The 24,987-nt window shown below is 54.1% G+C and overlaps 1 protein-coding gene across 4 annotated transcripts; it reads left to right on the top strand.

Moving 5' to 3' along the window:
• The first annotated feature begins 1,127 nt into the window (after nucleotides 1-1,127).
• TOP3B (DNA topoisomerase III beta) lies at nucleotides 1,128-24,771 on the top strand. 4 transcript variants are annotated; one of them, XM_059139768.1, is made up of 20 exons: nucleotides 1,182-1,259; nucleotides 6,189-6,293; nucleotides 7,782-7,940; nucleotides 8,020-8,221; nucleotides 9,320-9,451; nucleotides 10,692-10,798; nucleotides 11,458-11,532; nucleotides 12,882-13,078; nucleotides 13,550-13,706; nucleotides 14,492-14,605; nucleotides 16,104-16,194; nucleotides 18,048-18,202; nucleotides 18,351-18,456; nucleotides 19,139-19,285; nucleotides 19,431-19,604; nucleotides 20,865-20,993; nucleotides 21,523-21,672; nucleotides 22,039-22,139; nucleotides 22,973-23,174; nucleotides 24,206-24,771. In XM_059139768.1, exons 4-20 carry the CDS (start codon nucleotides 8,152-8,154, stop codon nucleotides 24,685-24,687), a joined length of 2,589 nt encoding a protein of 862 aa, XP_058995751.1. In that variant the 5' UTR covers nucleotides 1,182-1,259; nucleotides 6,189-6,293; nucleotides 7,782-7,940; nucleotides 8,020-8,151; the 3' UTR covers nucleotides 24,688-24,771. The 4 variants fall into 4 exon arrangements, with proteins under 4 accessions (XP_058995752.1, XP_058995750.1, XP_058995753.1 ...); XM_059139769.1 differs by lacking the exon at nucleotides 6,189-6,293 and having other exon boundaries at nucleotides 1,128-1,259; nucleotides 8,039-8,221; XM_059139767.1 differs by lacking the exon at nucleotides 6,189-6,293 and having other exon boundaries at nucleotides 1,128-1,259.
• The last annotated feature ends 216 nt before the right edge of the window (nucleotides 24,772-24,987 follow it).

Below are 24,987 nucleotides of genomic sequence, written 5' to 3'. Positions count from 1 at the left end.
CCAGGAGACCAGGAGGGAGACGGGGCTTGGATCAGGATGGTGGCAGTGGAAATAGGGAGGACTGATTGGATCTCAAACATATTTTGAAGACAGGGATGGTAGGATTTTCAGATGGGCCACAATCGAGAAAAAGAGAGGAATCCAGGGTGTTTTAAAGGCACTGGGCGTGGGCAACCAGAAACATGAACCTGTCATTTTGGAGCAGACCTTGCTGAGGATTGGGTGTGGAACCAGGAGTTCTGTTTTTGTTTTTGGTTTTTTTTAATTTTTATTTATTTATTTGACACAGAGAGAGATCACAAGTAGGCAGAGAGAGAGAGAGAGGAGGAAGCAGGCTTCCTGCTGAGCAGAGAGCCCGATGCGGGACTCGATCCCAGGACCCTGAGATCATGACCTGAGCCGAAGGCAGAGGCTCAACCCACTGAGCCACCCAGGTGCCCCAGGAGTTCTGTTTTTAAAATGAATCTCACTGTGACTTTTGATTTTTGGCATTTTCCAATCTTAATTTGACCATAAAACATTTCTTTTTCCAGAGCATCTATAGGGGCTCCTATTCCAAAAAAGGCAGGTTGGGGAAAGTGTCTACAGGGAGCAAGGAAAATGTGCGTATACTATTATTTAAGAAATATTTAACTAGGGTCATGAAAATTATTTTAAGCTTTCCATAACCCTAATGCTTTAACACACACACACACAAAATTGCTTTTATTGCCCAATTTGTTTTCCAGATATATTTTACACAGTTCATTCATTCATTCCACAAACGTTCATAGCATTGAAAGAAGCCTGATATACACATTCATATACACATGCGCAGTTTCATGTTAATTATTGACAGCATATATATTTTTTTTCCTATCATCCAGTTTTTATAATCATTATAAAATGTCATTCTTACTTCCGCGGTGGCAGAGAAGAATAAGGCGGAGAATTTGGGGAGGCCGCGGAGAGGGGTCAGGATGGAGGTTTGGGACCCCCGCCTCCCCCACCCCAGGGCCGCTGCGAGGAGGGATCTGGGTGGAGGGTTGGGGATCCCAGACAACCGCGCGAGCAAGGGCCGTCTGGAGGCTGTGCCCCCGGTACGCACCAGCCACGGAACCCGCGGACACGGACGAGCACGCGTCGGAGGGCAGATGGGGGGACACCAGCCGCGGCCGGACCCGGAAGTAGAGGTTGCCGAGTTCCTCGCCCCCACCCCCGCCACGCCCCGAGCGAAAGCTGAAGCGGGAGTCCAGGCGGGAGCCGCGGTGGGGCTGCGGGTGAGAGGCGAGTGGCGGGCGCCAGGCGACCCCGGGAAGTGGGAAGCGCCGGCCTTTTAGGGGCACGTTGTCCGAATGCTGGCCGGGCGCCGGGTGGGGGGTTTGGTAGCCCTGGGGCATGAGAAAAGATCTGGTCTTGCATATTCTCGCCGCCTCTTTCCCGGCAGGGTGGACCCCCACCCCAGGGTTTGCAGTGGGGGTTCAGGAGGTGATGGGCCAGCGCTTAGTCCGGTGCCTGGAAGGAATAGGCACTAGAGTTAGTAACTCTCCTTCATGGAACCGCCCTGTAGTTCTTTGAGGTGCGGTCTGTTGTTAGACTCTGTTGTAACAGGTAGGGAAACTGAGGTTCGGGGAGGTGGTGCAGCTGTCGCGGCCACTGGACGCCTCCTGGGCCCTGCCTCAGTCTTGAGGGCACCCTGGTGTGTTTCTCTGACTTGTTCTTGACGGAGAGAAAGGAGGGTCCTTTGTGAACAAATTAGCTGGAATCCAGGGGTAGTAATTTCTCCGCAGGTGAAAAGAAAAGGAAGACGGGGGGGGGGGGGGGGGGGCTTCTCTTGCCTTTCTATTACTCAGGCTTTGGGAACAGGACGTGGGGAAGTCAGCCCAACGTGGGCTTGATGGCCTTTAGCCCTGGGGTCCCTAGAGCTTTGGCAAAGGTCACTTGACACCAGTCGGAATTGTTCTGAACCTCGGTTACTCGTAGTTCAAAAACAAAAATTACAAATCCAGCCTTGTAGAGTGGTTGGCAGGATCAAACAAAGTAGCAGTTTATAGAGATTGCTTGCCTGCAGAGGAGGAGCTTTTGTTCCCTCTTTTCCTGACTCCATGGGGTTTGGGTTAAGTTCCTAAGGTAGGAGATCCTAGGGCTCTAAATGCTCTTTGAACCACTGCTAGGCCTCCACTCCCACTTTAAGTTCCGTCGTTCCTAGGACTGACAGGAAAGGACCTTATCGACTATGTCTCCCAAAGGCCACATACTGCTGGTGGTACTGCTGGTGAGAGTTGACTAGGTAGTTAGTAACAGGCCAAACTGCTACTCTCTTTCACTTTGGGCCCTCCTAACTACAGTTCCAGTTTGGGGTGCTAACTCCATAGCACTTGCCGATCTTCCCTTTTGAAGTAAGAAGACAAACTTCAGACCCAGCTTTAGCAGGCCATAAGATCAAATGTGATTAACCATGCAGGTTACAGAAAGAAGCTGGTTCTGCCATTGACTACAGGATTTCAGGTCCTACAAAGCTATAAAATTTCTTTTTTAAAAGAATATACATTGAAGCATTTGTTAAGAAGCAAAAACTTAAGTGAATAATAACGTTGGTAGAGCAAAAGGGTTTTAAGATGGTATGTGGTATGATCAGAGTTTGCAAACCATTGCTTTCAGCTTTTATTCTCCTCATTGACTTCCTTTGAAATTGGAGTGTGCCTTCATGGAAAAATGGAGAGGCCCAAGATAATCACAGAAAATTAGCCACAGTAAAGACTGCAGAATTCTTTTAAGAGGTAGAACCTGATGCAGTTTAAAAAATATATATACCTGGTAAGCAAGCAGGAGTTTCAAAAGCAACTCAGCTAACTTCCCCGGTAACTTTTGGAATATCTCTTTCTGAGTCTTAGTTTTTCCTTGAGATGGCTGTATCAGACCATCACCAGCGTTCCCTTCCCGGGATTCCGTGATTCTGAATCCTTAAAGGAAGTCCTATCTCTTTCCTAGTAAATCAGTGATACTGAGATCATTACAAAGTACTCATGCAGAACTGAAATATAAACTGTTGGACCAAGCCAGAGCTGCGAAAGACCTACACGTATTGGGGTGGAAATGGCAACTAGTCTGATGTGTGGACAGGTGATGTGAACTCAGGAGGGATGCTGGTGTGCTTTTGTCCAGTTGTATCCCTAGCCCGGGATAAATGAGGTACTCCCTTTGAAGATGAGTTAGGGGAAAACATTTTTCTCTAAAGAGATCTTTAGAAAAGACTGTTAATTTTTACTGAAAAGGTGTTTAGGATCCTTAGGTATAAAGAAGAGTACTAGAAATATAAAACTTCTAGAAACTTTGACACCATTGGAAAAAAGGACATTGAGAAATGTTGGCAGTACTCAGATGTAAAGTCCATTTTTAAAATTTAGATATCTAAAAGTATTATTTTCAGGTAAAATTATTATTATTTGAGAGAGAGAGAACGCACACACTTGGAAGCAGGGGGAGGAACAGAGGAAGGGGGAGAGAATCTCAAGTGGACTCCCTGCTGAGCACAGAGCCCAATGTAGGCCTCCCTCTCACTGTCCTGAGATCACGACCTGAGCCAAAGTCAGACACTTAACTAACCAGGCGCCCCTTGTCTGTACTTTTAAATCTTAGTTCTCTTTGACCAGTCATTGACCACTAAATGTAACAGGTACATAAGGGAGTTTGGTTACCAGAAGCTGCCCCCAGCCCCAGCTTCCAGATCCTAACCCCAGGCCTGTCCCCGGGTAGTTCATTGCCATTTCTTGAGCGTGTGTATGTATACACATGCACCCACAGAGGGCAGTGCTTTGTACAGTCATACACCAGACTTTCTTCATGTAATTTCTCTGAAACCTGATGCATGTTAGTATTTGCCGAGCAGATGCACTCCTTTCTAATTGCTGCTTGGTGTTCCATGGTACACCATACTTGGATTTAATGATTCCCTGTTGACATCTGCTACATTGTTTCTAATCTTTGATTATGAATGGTAATACTGCAGGGAATTTCCCAGCGGTTTGTCTCATCACAGGTGCCCCTGTATCCTCCCTCTTGAGAACCCAGTGTCCACGTCCACTGCTTGCTTCGCAGCCTCCTCTCCCTCTGTGGCCTCATCCCCCACCCCGTTCAGGCCCCACACCACTGCCCCTTGCCCTCTGACCTCTATTTTCTTTGACTACTGCTCCCTACTCTAGCACTTACAGTTTTTAGGGCCTCCCATGGCCTCCCTTCCTCCTTACCCATCTTAAAGAATCATTCCCCTCAACCCCGGCCCCTCTCTCTCCCTCATACTGACCGGGCAGATCCCATCCTTGCTAAATTTAGCTCTCCTGCAGCTGTCAGCCTGCCCCAAGCACCGCCTCCTGTCCTAACTGGTGACACTTGCCCTAAGAGAAGAGTGGCCCTCCTTCTGGCCAGGGACAGCCACGGCTTCCCACCCCTCACCCACCCGGAGACATCACTCCAGCAGGTCCCTCCTTGCCTCCTGCATCTTCTCTTTTCCCTCCTTACTCGAGCTTTTCTATCAAAAACCTGGTCGATACTGATTTTTCTATTGAAAAAACTGGTTGGGAACTCGATGAGTTCTAGTCTCAGACAAACATGCCAGCATGTTCCATTTCTTCCATCTTAAAATGAAAAAGCCCACTGTGCCCTCTCCCCTCCTTCCAGGCCTTCTTGAGCTCCCCCACTCGGGCTTTTACCTCTGGCACTCACTGCAAGAAACAGCACCCAGCAGGGTCACCTGGCACCCACAAGTTTCCAGACTCCAAGGTCAGGTCTCTGCTGTCCCTTCACCCGGCCTGCAGGTATCTGTAGCCTTCTACATGGTGGGGGCTCCCCCTCTGAAGGGCCTTTTCTCTGGGCTTCCAGGATCCCACCTTTCCTGAGTCAGCTCATCTCCCCGGCTCACAGCCTGGGCTCCTTTGCCTGCTCCACACCTGCCACGTGCCACTGCCTCCTCCATAGTCCAGCTGGCTGGCCAGCAGGCAGCTTGCTTTGAAGACACCTGCACCTTCGTCCCGAGAGCTGCTGCTTCTTCCTAGTTCCCATCTCAACAAATGGGGAATCCCATCCTGTAGCTGCTGAAGCCAAAGGCCCTGGAGTCTCTTCTCCATTCGCCTCACTTCCCATTCCCAGTCTTGCTGGCTCTGCCTTTGGAATCTGCCCAGACCCCAAGTTTCACTCAGCACCCCCACCCCGCTGCTTCCCAGGGACCCAGATGCTCCCTTCTTGGAGCAGCCAGAGAGGTCCTTTGAATGCTTGAAGTCAGGTTATCCTGCCCCTGCACTACCTCCCAGTTCCCTCAGAGCAAACCCAAAGTCTGAAGGCACACTCCCTGCTGTCCCCCAACCCTCCCTGGACCTCCCCCCCAGATGCTACAGGACTCACCCCTGCCAATCCCTCCCTTCCCTGGCTCTGCTTCGCCCCATGTGGCCATGGCGACACGTATTGGGCACGTAGTAATAAATTGCTCAGTAAATAATTGTGGGACGATTGAATTCATTCCCAGCGGTGGGATTGCTGGGGATATGCACCTGGAGTTTTGAGAGACCTCTTCAGTTGCTCTAGGTAGAGGTCGTTCCAGCTGAACTTCCACCACCTACTAACGAGTTTGTCACCAGCCCCTCACCTACGTGTGTGCTTACCCTGTGATCATTGCTGGTGAGACAAGCACAAGCTCTTTTTATTTCTGATATTCTGTGCTAGGTGTTATTGGCTATCCTATCACAAAGGGCTGGTTTCCTCATTACATAAACAACTGCTAAAAATAAGAAAACAGCAGTCCAGCTGGGGAGAAAAAGCTTTAATAAAATTTTTTTATTCACATAAAAAATGTGAATAGACCATTTACAGAAAAGGAAGGCAAATGCTTTTAAACACAAAGAAGTGTATTTCTGCACTTCTGAAATCCTTAGGTGTCTTCTTTTCATACCAAAGTTTATGTTTTCTTCTAGTATTTTCCTAGTTTGGGCTTTTGGCTTAAACTTCTGCTAGATCTGGAATCTGTTTTGGTGGAAATTATAAAGTAGGAGTCTAGCTTTACCCCCCACCCCGCCCCGCCCCACCGCCGAAGTTTGCCCAGTTGTCCCAGTAGAAGTTGTGTGGTTGTTGTTTGGTAATACAGTGTCATATTTGTCAACGTCCAGGCCATATGTATAATGATCAAAAAGACAGACAGGGCTCGTGTTTCTTTTATTTAGCCAGCAGGAACTCATTGTCCGAAAGCAGTCTTGGAACCAGCTGTCACCATCACCAGCAGTGATGTAGACCTCAGGCTGCTCCTGCGCTGCTGGGAATATGAAACAGTAACTAACCACGGGGTTGGGGGGGCGGTCTGTTGTAAAGGGCTGGGGGCCAGCAGGAGGCATGGAGAGCTTTTTAAACAACAGTTAGCACTTGAACTGGGCCTTTGAACAGTTGAGCTGCATTCTCTGGGCTTGGCAGTATGTTCCAAGCAAGGGAACGCAGGCCTGAGAATATGTTTTTCTTTAGACAGTTGTGTCCAGTTTCACTGGCCAAAACATGGTCTGCAATGTGAGAGGTTGCTTGGGGCAGGCAGGAAGGTAGATCAGAGTCCATTGGAAAAGGGTTGTCAAGTTCTGCTGGGATCCGGATTCCCTGGCCAGTGGGTCTCAGGTCTAGTTTTGGATCAGAAGGATCTGGAGAACATGGCCTGGCATCGGCATTTTATAAAACATCCCAGGGCCAGGTGCCTGAGTGGCCCATTCAGTTGAGCATCTGATGACTCTTCATTTTGGCTCTGGTCCTGAGCTCAGGGTCCTGAGATTATGAGCCCTAAGTTGGGATCTCTCAGCAGGGAGTCTGCTTCTCTTTCTTCCTCTGCCCCTCCCCTGCTTGTGTGTGCATGCTCTATCTGTCTCTCTCTCTCTCTCTCTCTCTCAAATAAAACTAAATCTTAAAAACAAAAAAAGTCCCAGGGCATCCCGATTCTCAGCTGAGGTGGAGGTGAGCCTCTGCCCTGGGGAGCAAACGGAACTCTGCCCTGGGAGGAGGGCCAGCCATCTGCCTACCCCAGCCTATCAGTCCAGATCCAAAGGCCCCAAAGTCTTCCCGGCATGGATTTGATGACAAGGCTGACCTGAGGTCATGGAGCCACATCTGCTTCTCCCAAAGGAACCCAGTCCCCCAGGTGTCCATCTCTAAGCCAGTTCCGTTGCTCTGGTTTGTCCAATGTCTTCAAGTTTCCCTAACTTCTTTTTCTCACCTCAGGTTTGGTGTTTGCTTGTTTGTTTTTTAAGTAAAGTCTACATCCAGTCTGGTGGGGCTTGAACTCACAACCCTCAGATCAAGAGTTGCATGCTTTACAGACTGAGCCAGCCAGGCACCCCTATTTTGGGGGTTTGGTTTTGTTTGTTTTACTTTGTTTTGTTTTGTTTTAAAGATTTTATTTATTTATTTGAGAGAGATAGAAAGAGCACAAGCAGGACAAAGGGAGAGGGAGAAGCAGACTCCCCACTGAGCAGGGAGCCGGACATGGGGCTTGACCCTGTGACCTCCAGATCATGACCTGAGCCAAAGGCAGCTGCTCAACTGACTGAGCCACCCAGGTGCCCCCTTTTTTTGTTTTGTTTTGTTTTGTTTCGAAGTAGGCTCCATGCCCACCATAGAGCCCAACACAGGACTTGAACTCAGGACCCTGAGATCAAGACCTCAGCTAAGATCAAGAGCTGGACACTTAACTGACTGGGCCACCCAGACACCCTAAAGAAATTGTGTTTGCTTGTTTTCTTTTTGTTTTTTTTTTCTTAAAGATTTGTTTATTTATTCTACAGAGAGAGAGCACGTGCACATGTGAGGCAGGGCGGAAAGAGGAAGAAACCCAAGCTGACTCCTCAAGCGTGGAGACCAACGAGGGGCTTGATCTCACGGCCCTCAGATCAGACCCAAGCTGAAACCAAAAGTCTGACGCTAAAGAACTGCTTTACACCCAGGTGCCCCCTTTTTTCCTTTTTTTAAAGTGAGTTTCCTTCTTAGTGGTAGAGGTTCCATTAGAAGCATTTCTGTTTTCAGGGTCTTGTCTTCTCATCAGGAGTCAGCATTGACAGTAGCGTTGAGTCACAGAAGAGCAGTTTCTGAACCTCATTGCCATCACTCTGAAACCGGCGTGTGAAGGGCCGAAGCCCCCAGCTGCCTTAAGACAAGATGAGGACCGTGCTCATGGTTGCAGAAAAGCCATCCTTGGCCCAGTCCATTGCTAAAATCCTCTCTCGAGGTAGGGAGGACAGCCCTTGGGGTGGGGCACGGTCCTTTCCTTCTTTTCCCCAAGTGTACCCAGCTCCCTGGAGTTGATGTGCTGCAGGACAGCAGGCGTCAATGCAGCATCTCAGTATTATCACTGTAGGATGCGTTTATGGCCACAGCCAGTGTGGGCCAGGACTGGGACTCCCAAAACCTACGTGCCCAGGTCACAGCCTGGTCACAGCTTGGCACCAGGTAAGCCACTGTAAGAGGGGTGCGCTTGTCCAGTTGTTGGTCATAAGCAGCAAGCAGCCCTGGTGACTTACACAGAGAGAGAATTCACTGGAAGGAAGAAAACAGAGCCAGGCGCCCACCCTGGTCTAAGTCTGACACCCATCTTAGACCCTAGTCTAATTCTGTGGCCATGCCACACACACTGCCCTTACCCCAGGACCCTTGTCCCTTCCCTCAAGTGCTGCAGCTGCAACCTCTGTGCCTCATGTCACTCAAGAGGAGCCACCAGACTGACCCTCGTCTAGGCCCTCCTGGGACACCAGGGCACTAGCCCTGCTCTGGCCACTGGGGCAGTGGGTGGGGTGCTGCTTCCCTTCCTATCTCTGGATTCTGTCCAGGTAGGAAGGGTGCCCGGGTGCTGGGTACCTAGAAGTGGTACCCACATACCATGACCACGGTAGGACAGTGCGTTGGCATCTCTCTGAAGGGAAGGGGAGAGCTGAGAAGTGCCAGGTCCCCAGATGCCGAGGGGCTTTCAATAGGGAGCATGAAAAGACACCGTGGGACTTGATAATGAGGAGGCCCCCCAGAGGCCCTCAAGTAAAGTTGGAAAGAAGTGAGGCAGAAATGCAGGGAAGGTCCCAAGAGTGTCAATCTCGAGAGCATTCAGAGAGGGTGCTCCTTGCCTTCAGCCTGCCCAGAGCTCGGCAGGGGAGCACACTGTGTTGGTTGGTGAGCTGCAAACTGCGTTTCCCTTGAGAAGCCATGACATCACCCAGCACTCAGTTACGTGCAGTGGCTGGGGACCATAATCACTAACTGCCCTGGGGAAGGGCATGGGGCCGCCTCAGTGGCTGTGGCTTGTCAGAGTGGCCGTCACCGTGCTCCTCCCCTGCAGGAAACATGTCCTCACACAAAGGCCTGAACGGAACGTGCTCGGTGCATGAGTACAGCGGGACCTTCGCTGGCCAGCCCGTCCGCTTCAAGATGACGTCTGTCTGCGGTCACGTGATGACTTTGGACTTCCTAGGTGAGCCCCCAAGGCCGTGCTCATCTCCTGTCCTGCGGAGGGAGGCCCTGCAGAGTGCCTAGTTGGAGCCAGGGGAGGGCTCCAGGCAGAGGGGTTTGTGCAGAACCCATGAGTCCTGAGGCCAGGGAGAGATGACCCAGGGTCCCTGGGTGAGGTGCCCAGAACCCACATTTTGGAGCTCAGCACCCCCTGGATCCCCATCCCAGAGAGAGTCCTTAGTCACTGCATGCCCTGTGCTCCTTCCTGTGCTTCCTGGAGACAGTGAGTGCCCACCTCGGGGGCGCCTGGCGCACACAGGCTTTTGGAACATGGTTCCTGCTGAGTGTGACTGTTGTCCAGTGGCCAATCGGTGGCCGTCACTGTCATCCTTCTATCTTTGCTATCTGTCACCTTGGAAGAGCCCGCTTCAGTGACCCAACAGGCAGGTGCAGGGTCCTATGCTTGACAAGAGTCCAGCCAGGCTCTGACCCTTGCTCCAGAGGCTCATGGGCTGGGACCAGGGCCCCTAGGAGTTTCTGTTCCACACGGGTAAAGTGAGTCTTCTGAAGGTGCCATCTACTTCCTGGGATTGTTTGAGGACTCAGTGTTACAGTGAAGATAGAGAGCCTAGCACACAGCAAAGTCTCAACATTTCTTGCTGCTCAGTAACAACAATGACATTGATTCAGTTGTGTGGCCAAGCATTTGGATTCCTGAGTTTTATCACCAACCAGGAGGCTGGGAGCTGGGATTTGAACTTGATTCTGTCTGACCCGGTTCTCCCAGGCTGTACGAAATGGGGATGCTCAGCATGCAGGCATGAGCCCTGCATGGAGAAGTGGTTGGAGGTACCAGTCATGAGGCTCCAAAGATTGATCCCCGACAGGGATCCCCTGAGCACCTGTCCTGTGTGCCGTCACGTGCTGGGTGGGGGGAGACTTGCAGAAATCCAGGCTGGGAGAGAAGGCCGAAGTATGAGTGGTATGGTCAGTGCTCTGGCAAAGTGAGCCAGCCCAGGAATGGTGCTGCCAGCCACAGGGCATGTCCTGAAGTGAGGCTGGGGCAGCAGTGGCCCTGCCCAGGGGTGGCTCCTGTGGGTGGCGACGGTGTGGTTTCCCCTCTGTGGCCTGGGGGAACGAAGGCCCAGGTCTGCCCCTAGTTGTTTTCCAAACCTCGCTCTCCTGGGGTTATGACCATTGCAGAGGTCAAGCTCTGTGAGCCAGGAAGTGTGATTCAGATGTCACCGTGGCTATGTTTGTAGGAAAGTACAACAAATGGGACAAGGTGGACCCTGCAGAGCTGTTCAGCCAAGCCCCGACAGAGAAGAAGGAAGCTAACCCCAAGCTGAACATGGTGAAGTTCCTGCAGGTGTGTGCGGCGCACTGGGGCAGTGGGGCCTGGGAAGTCTCGGTCCTGGCCTCTCGGCAGTGCAGGCAAGCACCTGAGTCCTTCCCCCTTTCAGGAACCAGGAGGCCTTTGCTGGATACCGGCCTCCCAGCGATTTCTATCAGCGCCCCCTGCTGGCTCACGAGGCACCTTTCAGGCCTGTTCCTGGCCTTAGAACCACCCACAGGCCCACCTGGGCAGGCCTCTCACTGGGCCCTGGAAAGCAGAAATTCTGTTTTTTAAATTGTTTGGTGGTGCTGGTGATTTTCCTAGTTTTAAAACAAATGCATACATATTGTGGAAAATATTAGAAAGTAGAGGAAAGAAAAATTTATCTAGAATCACGCTGCCTAAGACAATCCCCATTAACCTTTAGGCTTATTTCATTTCACCCCTCTCCCCGAGCACTTTTTGGGGTTAAGATCATATTGCATTTATAACCTTTTTGTGTCCAAAACACTAAGTTCTGAGCGAAGTTCTCTGAGTGGCAAAGGCAGCCTAACCATGGCTAGTACATCTGCTCAGCCCAGGCCTTGTTCTGGGCACCTGTCCTGCTCCACAGGGCTCACGTGCCAGGAAGGAGCACATGGACAGTGTGGGCCAGGCCATGGAGGTGCCAGTGGCTGTGTGCTCTGTGGCAGGTGGAGGGCAAAGGCTGCGACTACATCGTGCTGTGGCTGGACTGCGACAAGGAGGGGGAGAACATCTGCTTTGAGGTGAGAGGGGGACCCACTGCGGTCCTCACTTCTGGTCTTCCCGCTGACTGTATTTGCAGTCACCCCATTCTGGGGGCTGTGGCCAGGAATCCATGATGTTGCCTTCAAAATGCCTTTTTCCCCCCTCCTTTATTTTGGAAATTGCATAGACACTTCCAAATTTACAGACTCTACCAAGGGCAAAGGTGTGTTACTTCCCCTGCTGGGACCACTGTGTGAACAGACAGAAAGGGCAGAATTTTCTAGGTGGATGGGAGGGGGGTCGCTTTCAGAATCGCAGCCTACTGGGCACCTCTCAGGGACCTTCGGCCGAGGCTGGTTGCCACTTGGCTACGTTCCTCACTCCTTTTCTCACCCCTTGCCTTCACCGTCCACTCCCCACCCAAGATGCCCTCCAGCCTTCTGTCTCCAACCTCCCTGTATGCCTTGGCTGCATGTGTGGCGCCCTCACACGGGTCCTAACTTAACTGCAGGTGTCCTCTGATGCCACTCACCCTCCTGCCTCTGCACCCCAGCTCTCACCTGGGGCCTGGCACACCTTGGGGCTCAGGAAACGCTTCCTGTGTGACAGAGGGAGCTCAGGGCACCCCGTGTTCCAGCACAGCATCCTCAATAAACATGATCATGCTTTGTCCCTTCCCAGACACTCCACTCCCAGCGCCTCCCCTACAGGGCTGCTCCTCCCCTGGGGGGGCCTTTGCTTCTGGAGATGGAAACTCATGGGGCTTTCTCCACCTCAGAAACGAAGGCACCTCTTTCTCGTAATGAAGCAGCGTGGCCAGGCTCCCTCACTGCACAGCTTTCTTGGTGAATCAGGCTCCAGGTCTCATGCTATACTTCAGCCCTGAGGCCTCCCCAACAAGCTCCCACCTTGGGAGTCCCCTGTGCCCTCCCCAATCCTGCCCTCTGCCTTTTCCTCCTCATTCTATTTTCCTTCCCTGGCTTTTCTTCAGTCTCTTAAAAGTTCCATCTACCCCTCCTAGCCCTCTGCCCTCTAAAAGGAAGGGAAATGGGTCAAGCACGGAGGATTTTGTGACTGAGCTCCCTTGCATCCAGGACATTAGCATTTCCTGGTTTGGCTGGGATGAAAGAAGGTGAGAGAGGATGGTAGTAAGGGGCAGGTGTTTGAACAGGTTTGTCAGTGGAAGAAGAAGAAGCCATGTAGCAGGAATGCTGGGGAGAGACTGAAACTTCTGGATGGGGAAGGGGATGGTGGAGGGGCTGGCAGGAGGGAGAGGAAGTCCCACGCGGTGAGGTTCGGCTGGGAGAAGAATCGTGCCTCGCAGGTGGGATGCAGAGCAGAAGGCAGAGACCTCCGAGGTAGGTGACCACTGGGCCGCCTCCCCCAGGTCCTAGATGCCGTGCTCCCCGTCATGAATCCAGCCCACGGTGGCGAAAAGACGGTGTTCCGGGCCAGGTTCAGCTCCATCACGGACACGGACATCTGCGCCGCCATGGCCCGCCTAGGGGAGCCCGACCACAATGAGGCGCTGTCGGTGGACGCCAGGCAAGAGCTGGACCTGCGTATCGGCTGTGCATTCACCAGGTGCTGGCTGCCCACCCCATGGCCAGAGCCCCTGCCTCACCGTTCCCCCTGGTCACCCTGCACTTGGTTAGCACTAGGCCAGTGCCAATATTCTACAAACCCTGAAGGAAGCCATCTGTCTGGCTGATTTAGACCACACAGGGCACCATGTGACAAGCAGGGTGTAGGTCTTGAGGAGAGGGTGGAGGGAATGGAATAGACTAGAAGGGTTTCCCAGCCCCAGGATCGGTGCAGCGTCTGCTCTTCTCTCTTGCCTTCCACGCCATGTGTGCCACACACACGTGATTCCTCTCAGCCCACACACAGCCTCCTCAGGTTCGCTGCTGAGTATGTCCTCACCTTGTCCCCTGTCTTCTGAGCAGGGCGCCGCGACCAGCTGGCCCCAGGCTGGACTCACATGGCTGGTTAATAATGGTGTCTTGAGCGAATCCATGACCAGAATATCTTTCTCTGTCCCATGCCTCCCTGTAGGTTTCAAACTAAGTACTTCCAGGGAAAATATGGCAATCTGGACAGCTCCCTCATCTCTTTTGGGCCATGTCAGACCCCTACCCTGGGCTTCTGTGTGGAGAGACATGATAAAATCCAGTCGTTCAAACCGGAGACCTACTGGGTGCTGCAGGCCAAGGTTTGCTTTCCCTTCCTTCTGCATGCTGGGTCTTTCCGGGTTCAGGCTGTGGACTCTGAGGGTTTTCCATCATCATCCTAGCCCTGCAAGCCCTGAAGGCCAAGGGCACAGAGGAGAGAGGCCAGAGTGTTCTTCAGGGTACCCAGAGAAGGGACCCTAGCCTTCATTGGCTTGGATGCATTGAACTTACAGAAGCAGAAATGAAGTCAGCTTTGGCAGCGTGGAGGGGAGAGGTCCTACCTCGGGGCCATCAGCTGTGATGGTCGGATCCAAGATCTGAACTGAGGGCCATAGCCCCCTGACTTCAAATGTTTTGAAGTCTTAGAATCCTCTTTCCAAATAAAATCTTCCATGTAAGCTGCCTGTAACATTTAAAACATAATACAGAGCTGGTCTGGTTGACATAGGGCAGGGGGGCACCCCAAAGGGCCACACCTAGTGTTGTCCAGGCATTAGATGGTGGGCGGGGATGGCCTTAATGTGTAGGTTCCCATGTTCCTTAAAGACACAGCAGCCTCAGCTTTGGGCTCGCATCATTAGACCACCAGCCTAATCTCAAGGGAGAGGCCTGAATCAGAACAGCCCTCCCTCGGTACCGGGCTGGGTCTCAGCCTACCTGTCTATGCACCTAGGCACACCTGTACAGGTATGGCTGTGAGACTCAGAGATGGGACCGCTGCCCCCCCAGACAAGGAGCAGCTTCATCTGCCTCAATTCCCTTCCCTGGCAGTGTGCTCAGCTGGATATTTCTTTCCCGTCTTCTTTTTTTATCCTTTTTCCTACAGGTTAATGTGGATAAAGACAGATCTCTTCTTTTGGACTGGGACCGAGTGCGAGTATTCGACAGGGAGATCGCTCAGATGTTCTTAAACATGACAAAGTTGGAGAAGGAAGCCCAGGTGGGCCTTCCCTGCCCACATCTGTCATGTTTGCTCTGGGGGGGAGGAGGTCTTTAGACGCCTCTGGCTGGAAAAGCAGCTTGTGACCTAGGGTGCCATCTTGGTCTCCTTTTCAGAAACAGACATGTTTTGGAAAGAAAAATGGTTCCTGATGCTCGCAGTCACTGTGGTGTGCCCCTGCTCTGTACTGGGCACTGCCCCACGTCCACCGACTGCCAGGCCCTTTCCACAGGAGCCCAGGGGCATTCTCTCCTTTTGGCAGGACTCCCATTTCACACAAATGTCCCTTTTCTGTGATGCTGAATGCTAACAACTCCACCGGGACCTGTGTGACCTGCCCAGGGTCACACAGCTAGCGCGGGGTAGCCCAACCTCGGTCAGCTTTCATGGCCTCTGTGGTGCTGTGGTTCTTTCTCAGGGTTTTATTGAATTTGAGGGTCATGTGCTTGGCTGTTAGGAAGAGGATGATGCCACCTGGCAAGGGGCTGGCTGCCTGGGGTGGAGACAGGTCCACCATCATCACGGCAGCCCGCAGCCTTACCAGCTACTGGAGTCGTGAAGGTGCGGCCTGGCCTCCTTCAGCAGCCTTCTCTTGTCCTTTTCAAGCTTTCCTTGGGTGCGCTCTACTCAGCCTATTGCGGTTGACTCAGGTTTTCAGAGCTTTCTCCAAAGCTGCTTCATTCTTTATCCACAATCACGTTCCTCAGGAGACCCTTGCCACCTTCTCCAGATCTCACCCATAGTGGTCCCAGCCTCCCCTGATGCATATACCCATTTTGGCCTAAATTTGCCTCCACTTTTGTTGGTCTAGAATTCAGAAGGCACAGTCCTGACCTGTGGCTGGGTCTCCATGGGATTGGGAGGGGCAGGGCACTGGACTTGAGTTGTTTGGATTGTTTTTGCCTCAGGCAAGACAGAGCCCTCTCTTCTGACAGCAGCTCAGCCCAGACTTTGAAGCTGACCAGTATTTTCTTTAAACTGCTTGGTGTTTACAAGTATTTCAAAATAGTTACCAAAATTGGAAAATTACAAGATTTCACATAAAAGTCCTGATTTGCAGCTTTTGTTGACGAACTGGAAGATGAGGCAATGCCAGTAGGCCCTTGTGGGATGTTCGGGGGCAGCGAGGGGTGAGCGGCTGCCCCTGGGGTGGGCCGGAGCTCCGTGGCCTGGCCCAGGCCTCACCTGCCATCCCCATGGCCGGGCCGCCTGGCTGCCACTAGCTCCTGGAGGATTTTGATTTTGCAACCCCTTCTCTTGGCTCTTTGCCATTCTTCTAAGTTTTCTCTTTCCCTAGAAATTCTCTAGAAAAGAGTTTTTTTTTCTTTTTCCCTTTCTGGGCCTAAATAAATATTCAAGTCTTGAGACCACTGTAAAGAGTGAAATTGAGAGGCAGAAAGACCAAGTGAATGAAACCAGACCTTCGGCCACACAGCCGGATTCTCTATTACGGCATCCTTCCCCCGCCACCAGAATCCCTGACTGTGCTGTCTTCTAGGTGGAGGCCACAAGCAGGAAAGAGAAGGCCAAGCAGCGGCCCCTCGCCCTAAACACTGTGGAGATGCTGCGAGTAGCAAGCTCTTCTCTGGGTATGTAGGAGTGTTCCTCAAAGCTCACAAAAGACTTCTTGGGACGGTTCCGTGGCTCACCGTTCAGCCCTGGTGCAGCGCCTGGGGATGGGGGCCAGTGCTGATGCTCTCGCCACTACTAGCGGCACTCTCCCTCCACGCTCACCTGTGCTGCATGCCCCCCCAGTCCCCCACTGTCCTTACCCCTGCAGAGGCCCCTCACTCTGCTCACCTGTGCCGAGTAGCCCCCTCCATGCTCACCTGTGCCAAGTGCCCCCCCGAACCCCTCTCTGTGTGCTCACCTATACTGAGGCCCCTCGCTCTGTGCTGTCCTGTGCCAAGTAGCCCCCTCCATGCTCACCTATGCCAACTGCCCTCCAGTCCCCGCTCTGTATGCTCACCCATGCTGAGGCCCCTTGCTCTGTGCTCACCCATGCCAAGTGCCTCCCCCACCTCCCGCTCTGCTCCCCCATGCTGAGGCCCCTCACTCTGTGCTCACCTGTGCTGAGGCCCCTCGCTCCGTGTTCACCTGTGCTGAATGCCCCCCCGCTCCATGCTCACTTGGTGTCAAGGAGCAGCCCACCTGCAGTATCCTGTGAGGCTTAGTGGGAATCTGAGCTTCGTGCAGAATTCATTTTTCTTAAATTGCAGAGTGAAAATAACTAATAACAAACTAACATGCAAGAGGATCCCTTCTCAGAGGATTGTTGGTTAATATTCAACAGCTTCTTTGAATTTATGTGGGGAAAATGCGACCATTTTGTATGACTAAACATCTCCTCAGCTGCTGCCTTGGTTGAACGCATGGAAGCCCATGGTTAGGGATCCCCTGCAGGGCAAGCCCTCATGTGTCAGTAGCTCAGTGGAGTCCTCTCAGAGGCGTTAGACGATGGAGTTCCAGCTCTGGACCCAAACTCTGGTACCATCTCAGCTTGGCTACTTTTGTTTCTTGTCCCAGAGCCTCGATTTCCTCACAGGAACCCAGGGCGGCTGTCATGGCCATCGCAGGGTCTTGCTTGTTCTGAGGATGACATGACTGAGATGGTGCACCCTCACAAGAGTGGAGGCAGTGAGTGCCACCACCCAACAGGGGGCATCCTGGCATTAGCAACCCAGAACAGCTTCTCTGGTATAGGGGGAGAGGCCACGAGTGGGAGGCTAGCGCTCTGGACCCACCTCCTGCATGGACAAATGCGACCAGTGTTGACGTAATCTCTCTGGGCCTCGTTTCCATGGCAGTGAGAAGGGGTTGGGACTGGAGAGTCAGCCTTCTCTGACAGCTTTTGGCCTCAAGGCATTGGTAGCCGCTGCAGCCTGGGGAACCTGGACAGTGTCCTTGGAGAGTGGCACCTTCAGGGATCCTCAGGGCAGTGATGACACCAAGTGACCAACAGCTGAGGGCCAGCATCTGCTGGTCAGGGAGAAGCAGGAGGATAAGCCATCCCTCAGTGGTCCCGGAGTGCCATAAGGACAGAAATACCCAGGTGGCTCAGAATGGGGGGCGATTGCTAATTCTGCTGTCATAGTGGGACATCAGCCAACCCCGAAGCAGACCCCAAGTGCTCCATGGAGTGTGCGAGATCAACACTCTGGAGCCCACATTGAATCGGCAAAACCATGTCATGAGGGTGGGACTGTGGAGCGTTCCTATCCTAGGTCCACTTCACAAGTTCAGGACTTGGCCTTGGAGAATGCTGCCCAGGCACAGATGCCTGGCCAGTAGCTCCATGTGCTTGCGGTGCCCACTCGGAGCTATCCTGATCTACCAGGAGGCCCTGGCCACCTTTGGTGGGGAGCCCGAGTGCCCAGACCCATAGGCAGGGACCTGGCCATCCCCGGCACTTTGGTCCAGCTAAGCCTGCCCTCTCTTGCAGGCATGGGGCCTCAGCATGCCATGCAGACCGCCGAGCGGCTCTACACACAAGGCTACATCAGCTACCCGCGGACCGAGACCACCCACTATCCCGAGAACTTCGACCTGAAGGGCCCTCTGCGACAGCAGGCCAACCACCCCTACTGGGCTGACACAGTGAGCAGAGCCACTGGGCACGCTTGTTGCCAGGGTCTGGGGACCCAGCCCAGGCGCTTTGGCCAAACCTGGGACTGGTGCTGGCTCCCTCCCTGTGGGAATATGGCTATGTCCAGACTCACACACCACCTTGTCTTCTCTACCTCAGGTAAAGCGCTTGTTAGCAGAAGGTATCAACCGGCCACGGAAGGGCCACGACGCTGGTGACCATCCCCCAATTACCCCCATGAGGTCTGCCACTGAGGCCGAATTAGGTATTGGACACTCCCCCAACACATACGCACACATACCCACTCCAGGCTTCTGGGTGGGAAGTACTGTCACATGGCACCTTTGGACAGTGTCAGGTCCCGTTGGCAATGTGGGGGCTCCCTCCCTTCCCCACCTGCTCCTGGCTATGGCAGAGGAGGTCCCCTGAGAGTTGTGTTCTGTGGCTGTGAGACAGGACAGAACTGCAGTGGCCGCTGGCAAGAGGCAGGAGCAGGAGGAGCATACAGATGGGCCAGGACAGAACAGGCCAGGACCAAGACAGGGAGTGCTAGGGCCCCACCTACCAAGGCGGTGCTGGTGGCCTGTGTCCTGGGAGGAGGCAGGGAAGGGGAGAACTGTACCTGTAGAGACTGGCCACTGTACACAGCCTGAGTTTGAAGTGATGGTTGCAAGTCCCTTGCTGCGGACCGGCCAGGCCCTGAAGAGCAGTCCCACGTCAGTGCGGGGGTAGAATGTGGGAGCCCGAGCTGTGAAGAAACCGCCTCAGCCAGGGAGAGTCACTTTCTCTTCCTGTGTTTCCTCCTCCTCTCTTGAGCGTCAGTGCAGGCCAGCCCTGCCATCCTGTGCCAACAGCCAAGGCTCTGCAGCCTAAGGGAGAGCTGTGAGGGGGGGGGGGGGTCCTAGAACCAGTCCCTGGCCAGTGACAAGCTTCTGTGCGTGTTGCAGGGGGCGAGGCATGGCGGCTGTATGAGTACATCACCAGACACTTCATCGCCACGGTGAGCTACGACTGCAAGTACCTCCAGAGCACCATCGCCTTCAGAATTGGGTCCGAGCACTTCACCTGCACGGGCAAAACCGTCATCTCTCCAGGTACAGCTGGGCATCCCACTGTGGCTCATCCCACACCTCCAAAGACTAACAGAATGTTCTCCATCATTCCGGGAGAGGGAGGCCCAGTGTCTCAGGCCTGAACTGCCTGGGCAGGACCCTGAGTGGTCGCATCTTGTGTCCCCAGGCTTCACAGAGATCATGCCCTGGCAGAGCGTGCCTCTGGAGGAGAGCCTGCCCACCTGCCAGAGGGGCGACACCTTTCCTGTGAGCGAGATAAAGATGCTGGAGAAACAGACGAGCCCGCCCGACTACCTGACTGAGGCTGAGCTCATCACACTCATGGAGAAGCATGGCATTGGTGGGTGCACCTGTCTGCCCGGGCCCTGGGCCCGAGGGTCCCCATCCTGGGACCATGGGCCAGGAGATGGTGCTTCCAGAGCTGCTCTGTGACCCCTCCGTGCCCAGCACCTGGTAATTAGGGCCCAGGGTGTGGCCAGCTCCTCAGGCAGTGTTCACTCCGATGGGAGCTGCCTGGTCCCTGATGTTCCCTGATGTGCCCCACAGCTGACCAGGCTCTGGAGGGCCTCGAGCATCCCAGTTGTTGTACCTGGCTTCTGCTCTGTCACCAACAATTATGACGGGTGATGTCCCACCTGAGCCTGGGGCTCTGGGGACAATGGAGGCCTCAGCTGGAGAGCTGCACCTGCTTCTTCCCAGGGGCCTGGTGCCTGCTATGGGTTCTGCCCTGGGTCCTCAGGTACAGAGGCTGTGGGGTGTGGGTGCTGCTCCCCCAGCATCCTCTGTGTTTCTCCATTGACAAATCCATGGCTCCTTAGACCCCATGACCAAAAGTGAGTTTGTGTCCACAGAGAGGGCTCTTGTGACCTTCTGAAGGGCTCTTGTGACCTTCTAGCCAAAAGCAGCCCTGTTGACTTGGGGCCCCCAGAGCTGTTTGAAGAGGCTCTCCCCTCTAGCAGTGGCAACAATGCAAGGGATTCAGACTCCAGTCCCAGCATTATCCTTTAAGTGTGATCCCGTTAGCCTCTGAGCACCATCTAAGGAGATTCCTCAGCACAGTGGAGCCGTAAGGGCAGCATCTGACAGTGCCAGGTGACTTTGAAGTCTCCAGGGGAGGTCCCACCCTGGAAACTGATCACGAGGCACCTGGGAGCCAGAAAGTGGGTGATCCTGAGCAGGTTTCAGAGGGCACAATCTGGCAGCAAGCCTGGGAGTTCCTCTGTGTTCAGGGGTCTTGAGCCTTGGTTCCAGAAGGCTCAGGTATCTTAGAATCAAGGCAGGAGAGCCCGAGGCGGTCACCTTTTCCAGATGTGAGGGGCAGGTGGAATGAGCTCCCGCGACATTGGCAGAGTTCCTTAACCTCTGTGAGCCTCTGTTGTCTGTAGACAGGGATTAAGCCCCCAGCACTGGCACTGGGAGAACCATCTTTGGATTCACAAGACCATTCTTGAAACACACACTTGGTGTCCCACACAGTGCTGGCCGGAAATAGGGGAAGGGGCTGAGAACCGGGGGCCCCGTGGGAGGTGGGTGCAGATGTGGAGCCTACAGCGTGATGGGGGCAAGCTGAGGAACCCCAGAGCCTTGCTGTGTATTGCAGGGACAGACGCCAGCATCCCTGTGCACATCAACAACATCTGTCAACGCAACTATGTCACTGTGGAGAGTGGGCGCCGGCTCAAGCCCACCAACCTGGGCATCGTCCTGGTGCATGGCTACTACAAGATTGGTGAGTCTGGCCGGCTATGGCTTCCTGGCTGCCGCCTGGGCTGTGGCACTGCATTTTTTGGCCCGTGGTCTCTGATGGGCAATGGCCCTGTGGGAGGGCCCTACCTCCCACTGCAAGGGTACTATACCAGCACCCCCCAGAGGATGTTTCCCAGCAGGGTGCTCCATGTTGTTGATGGATGGATGGACAAGTGCAAAGGTTCCAAAAGAGGAGGTGCAAGGGGTGCTTCCCCACAGATCAGCTAGGCCCTGGGTCCTCCTTGCAGAGCTGTCGGCTCTGTCCCCGAGAGATTCCAAGGAGATCAGGGGAGATGGTGGGGCATAGGCCTGGTCCCAGGACTCCCAGAAACTGTGACACTGTCCCAGGGACAGGATGCCCCCGGCCACTCCACACAGGATTTTCTGGGTAGGAAATGAGGAAGGGCCTGGGATCATGGGACTCCAGGCTGAACTGTTGGGGGCTGGCCACAACCCCTCGATGTGAGTGCTCCCAGTGGCACCTGACCCCTCCCCACCGCCACACCTTGCAGACGCAGAGCTGGTGCTCCCCACCATCCGCAGTGCAGTCGAGAAGCAGCTAAACCTGATCGCCCAGGGCAAGGCTGACTACCGCCAGGTCCTGGGCCACACACTGGATGTCTTCAAGAGGAAGTTTCACTACTTCGTGGACTCTATCGCTGGTGAGGCCCCCCTCTTCCCTACCCCTGGGTCAGGGCCACCATGGCTGTATGCGACTGGTATCCAGATCTGGAGTCCAGACTCTGGGGCTCCGTTGGGAGGACAAGGCAGTGGCACCTCACTGCCAGGCCGTCATCATCATCAGGGTTAAAGCACGGGCATCTCACCACCGCACACAAGCCACCGGCTCAGGTGACCAGTGAGGCGGCAGCTCTGCCCTTCTGTGACCCCACACCCTCGGGGATTGAGAGGCACGCACTCAGGTCCTGGTCCACTTATGGGGACCTCCCCTCCGCCTGTCCATCTGAGGTGAAGGTGGGCTGCCGGGCCCAGAGGATGTGACTCTTCTCTGCACTGCTTGCCCCCAGGCATGGATGAGCTGATGGAGGTGTCTTTTTCGCCCCTGGCGGCCACGGGCAAGCCCCTGTCCCGCTGTGGGAAGTGCCACCGGTTTATGAAGTACATCCAGGTAAGCAGGGTGAAGGGCTATAGCCTCCCCTCTAACCTCCGGCCCTGGCGGGCATAGACTCAGTCAAGTCTTGCCACCTGTGGAAGCCTCTGCTTTATCTTCAGTCCTGCAGGAATAACGGTCTTGGTCCTGGTTGTCACACAAGCATGAGAGGCCTACCCGGCCTTACCCACAGACACCCATAGTGTCCCCTGACTCCAGGGACATGTACACTGTGAGGCCACTTAAACACATTGTCTGGTTTTTCCTAACAAAACATTATTTGCTGTGCTGGGTACTTGTGTACACACAGGGGATTTAGAACTGCCTTTCTTCATGCGTGCAGCAAGTGTGCTGAGACTCGTGGCCAGGGGTCCTTGCCTGAGAGGTTGTTGCCTGGCAACACATTCCACGTTTTGTGTTATATGTGACCTATTACCTGTTACATATGACACGTATTATGTGTCTGCATTCTGTTACGTACAGAGGTATACTATCGTGTTACACGTTACATGTTGGTGCTATGTACTACACAGTACCTACATATTCTCTACACAACATATGTATGATATATATATGACATATATATGACACAGCGTATGTATGATACATATCATATATATGACATATCATGTATTATGTATTGCATGTTATATTTTCTGTATCACATATTACATTGTGCATGACTTGTTACATGTTGCATATTCTGTGTTGTGTGTCCTATGTTATAGATTACATGTTACATGCATTGTGGATTACATGTTACCAGCTACTTCAGTACCATGAGAATGAGGGTAGGCAGGAAAGTTGGGTGGCCTCAGTGACCCTGAACCCCCTCACTGGTGTTACCTCAGGCCAAGCCGAGCCGCCTGCACTGCTCACACTGTGACGAGACCTACACGCTCCCCCAGAACGGCACCATCAAGCTCTACAAGGAGCTCCGGTGCCCGCTGGATGACTTCGAGCTGGTCCTGTGGTCATCGGGCTCTCGGGGCAAGAGCTATCCACTGTGCCCCTATTGCTCAAACCACCCGCCCTTCCGAGACATGAAGAAAGGTGAGTGCCATGTCTCTGGGCCTAGGCCGCTCCCTCCGGAGACAGGCTGGCCTGTCCCCCTGGGTGTCCATAGTGCCTCTTTGGGCCCCGCCCCGGCCCCACACCATGCTGGTCTCTGAGGGGCTCTGCCCCAGCCCCAGCCCCGACACCAGGTGGGAGTGGGAGTCCTGGGGTGGATTTGGGCCCTGCTGAGTTGGCCCAGCTGTCTGCCTTTCTCCATGCCAATCAGAGTCGACTAGGCAACTATAGTCAGCTCATTCAGGATCTGGGCAGCAGGCGTGCTGTCCCCCCTCCCAAGTGAGAGGATGCAGCCGGCTGGGGGACCCCTCCTGGCAAGGGGGTATGCTCTCAGTCAGTGTCTACCACTGTTCTGTCTCCTCACGGTGATTACTGGAGAAAGGAAAGCATGTGTCCAGGTGGGGCCGAGAGTCTAGAGGGGGCCCAGGGCCTAGCATGCTCGCCCTTGGCTATGCTGTCCTTTACACCACACCCAGCCCCTTGTGTCATCACCCCATGCCATGGACGGGAATGAGGCACAGTGAGAGGCATCTACCCACCTTCACCTGGAGGCCTGGGGAGTCCTCAGGAGTCTCAATTCACCCCTCCTGACTTGGGCCTCACCTGTGTGACAGGGACAGTCTGATTTAAGCTGCTGGCATCCCTGAGGCCCTGCCCTGCCCTCCAGCAGCTTCCAGGGAGGCCAATGGCCCTGTGTAATCTGATGGCATAAGAGCCACTTGGCTGGAGCTTGGAATGAGCTGTGGAAGCAAAACAAAGGGGGGCGATGAACCTGGCTGGAGGCCACCAGGAAGACCTAGAAATGATGGAGGGTTGGCTCTCGAAGGTTGAGGAGGTTTTAGAGAAGCAGGGGCAGTGGCAGCAGGGGTACCGAGACCCAGCATAAACAAGGCCAAGAGGAACGCTTCTTGCTGGGATGCGTGTTCCAGACCTTGAGACCCTGGGAGGAAGCCCCTGGGAGGGAAGGGGGAGGAGCTGGGGGTGTGCATCATGGGCTGCCCTCCCCCCACCAGGCATGGGCTGCAATGAGTGCACACACCCCACATGTCAGCACTCGCTGAGCATGCTGGGCATCGGCCAGTGCGTGGGCTGTGAGGGTGGCGTGCTGGTGCTGGACCCTACCTCGGGCCCCAAGTGGAAGGTGGCATGCAACAAGTGCAACGTGGTGGCACACTGCTTCGAGAACGCCTACCGCGTGCGTGTGTCCGCCGATACCTGCAGTACCTGCGAGGCCGCCCTGCTCGCCGTGGACTTCAACAAGGCCAAGTCCCCACTCCCAGGCGACGAGACACAGCACACGGGCTGTGTCTTCTGCGACCCCATCTTCCAGGAGCTCGTGGAACTGAAGCATGCGGCCTCCTGCCACCCCATGCACCGCGGCGGCCCAGGGAGGAGGCAGGGCAGAGGGCGGGCTCGGGGCCGGCGGCCGCCTGGCAAGCCCAATGCCAGGCGGCCCAAGGACAAGATGTCAGCCCTGGCCGCCTACTTTGTGTGATGGCCTTGCCATTCCTCACCAGGCCCCACATGGGTGTCCTGTGGGCTGCAGAAATCATTAAAATGCATTTTGTTCTTCTCCAGAGCAAGCGGCTCAGGACCTTTCACTAGCGCCCAAGGATTATGGGGTCCCCCCTGCCCATCTTCTCCTTGCCCTTCCCAGCATCCTTGCCCCAGCTCTCCCTCCATTCTGCACACACCTCCTGAGTACCCTTGCTCTGCCCACAGCCCGGTGCTGCCCATAGGGAGGCCATCGAGTGTGGAAAGGGGGATCGAGCCCAGTTCAAGGCTCACATCTTAC

Source organism: Mustela lutreola, chromosome 11 (assembly GCF_030435805.1).
Source record: "Mustela lutreola isolate mMusLut2 chromosome 11, mMusLut2.pri, whole genome shotgun sequence".
In the NCBI taxonomy this organism is placed as follows: domain Eukaryota; kingdom Metazoa; phylum Chordata; class Mammalia; order Carnivora; family Mustelidae; genus Mustela; species Mustela lutreola.
This window is presented reverse-complemented; position numbering and strand designations above follow the sequence as displayed.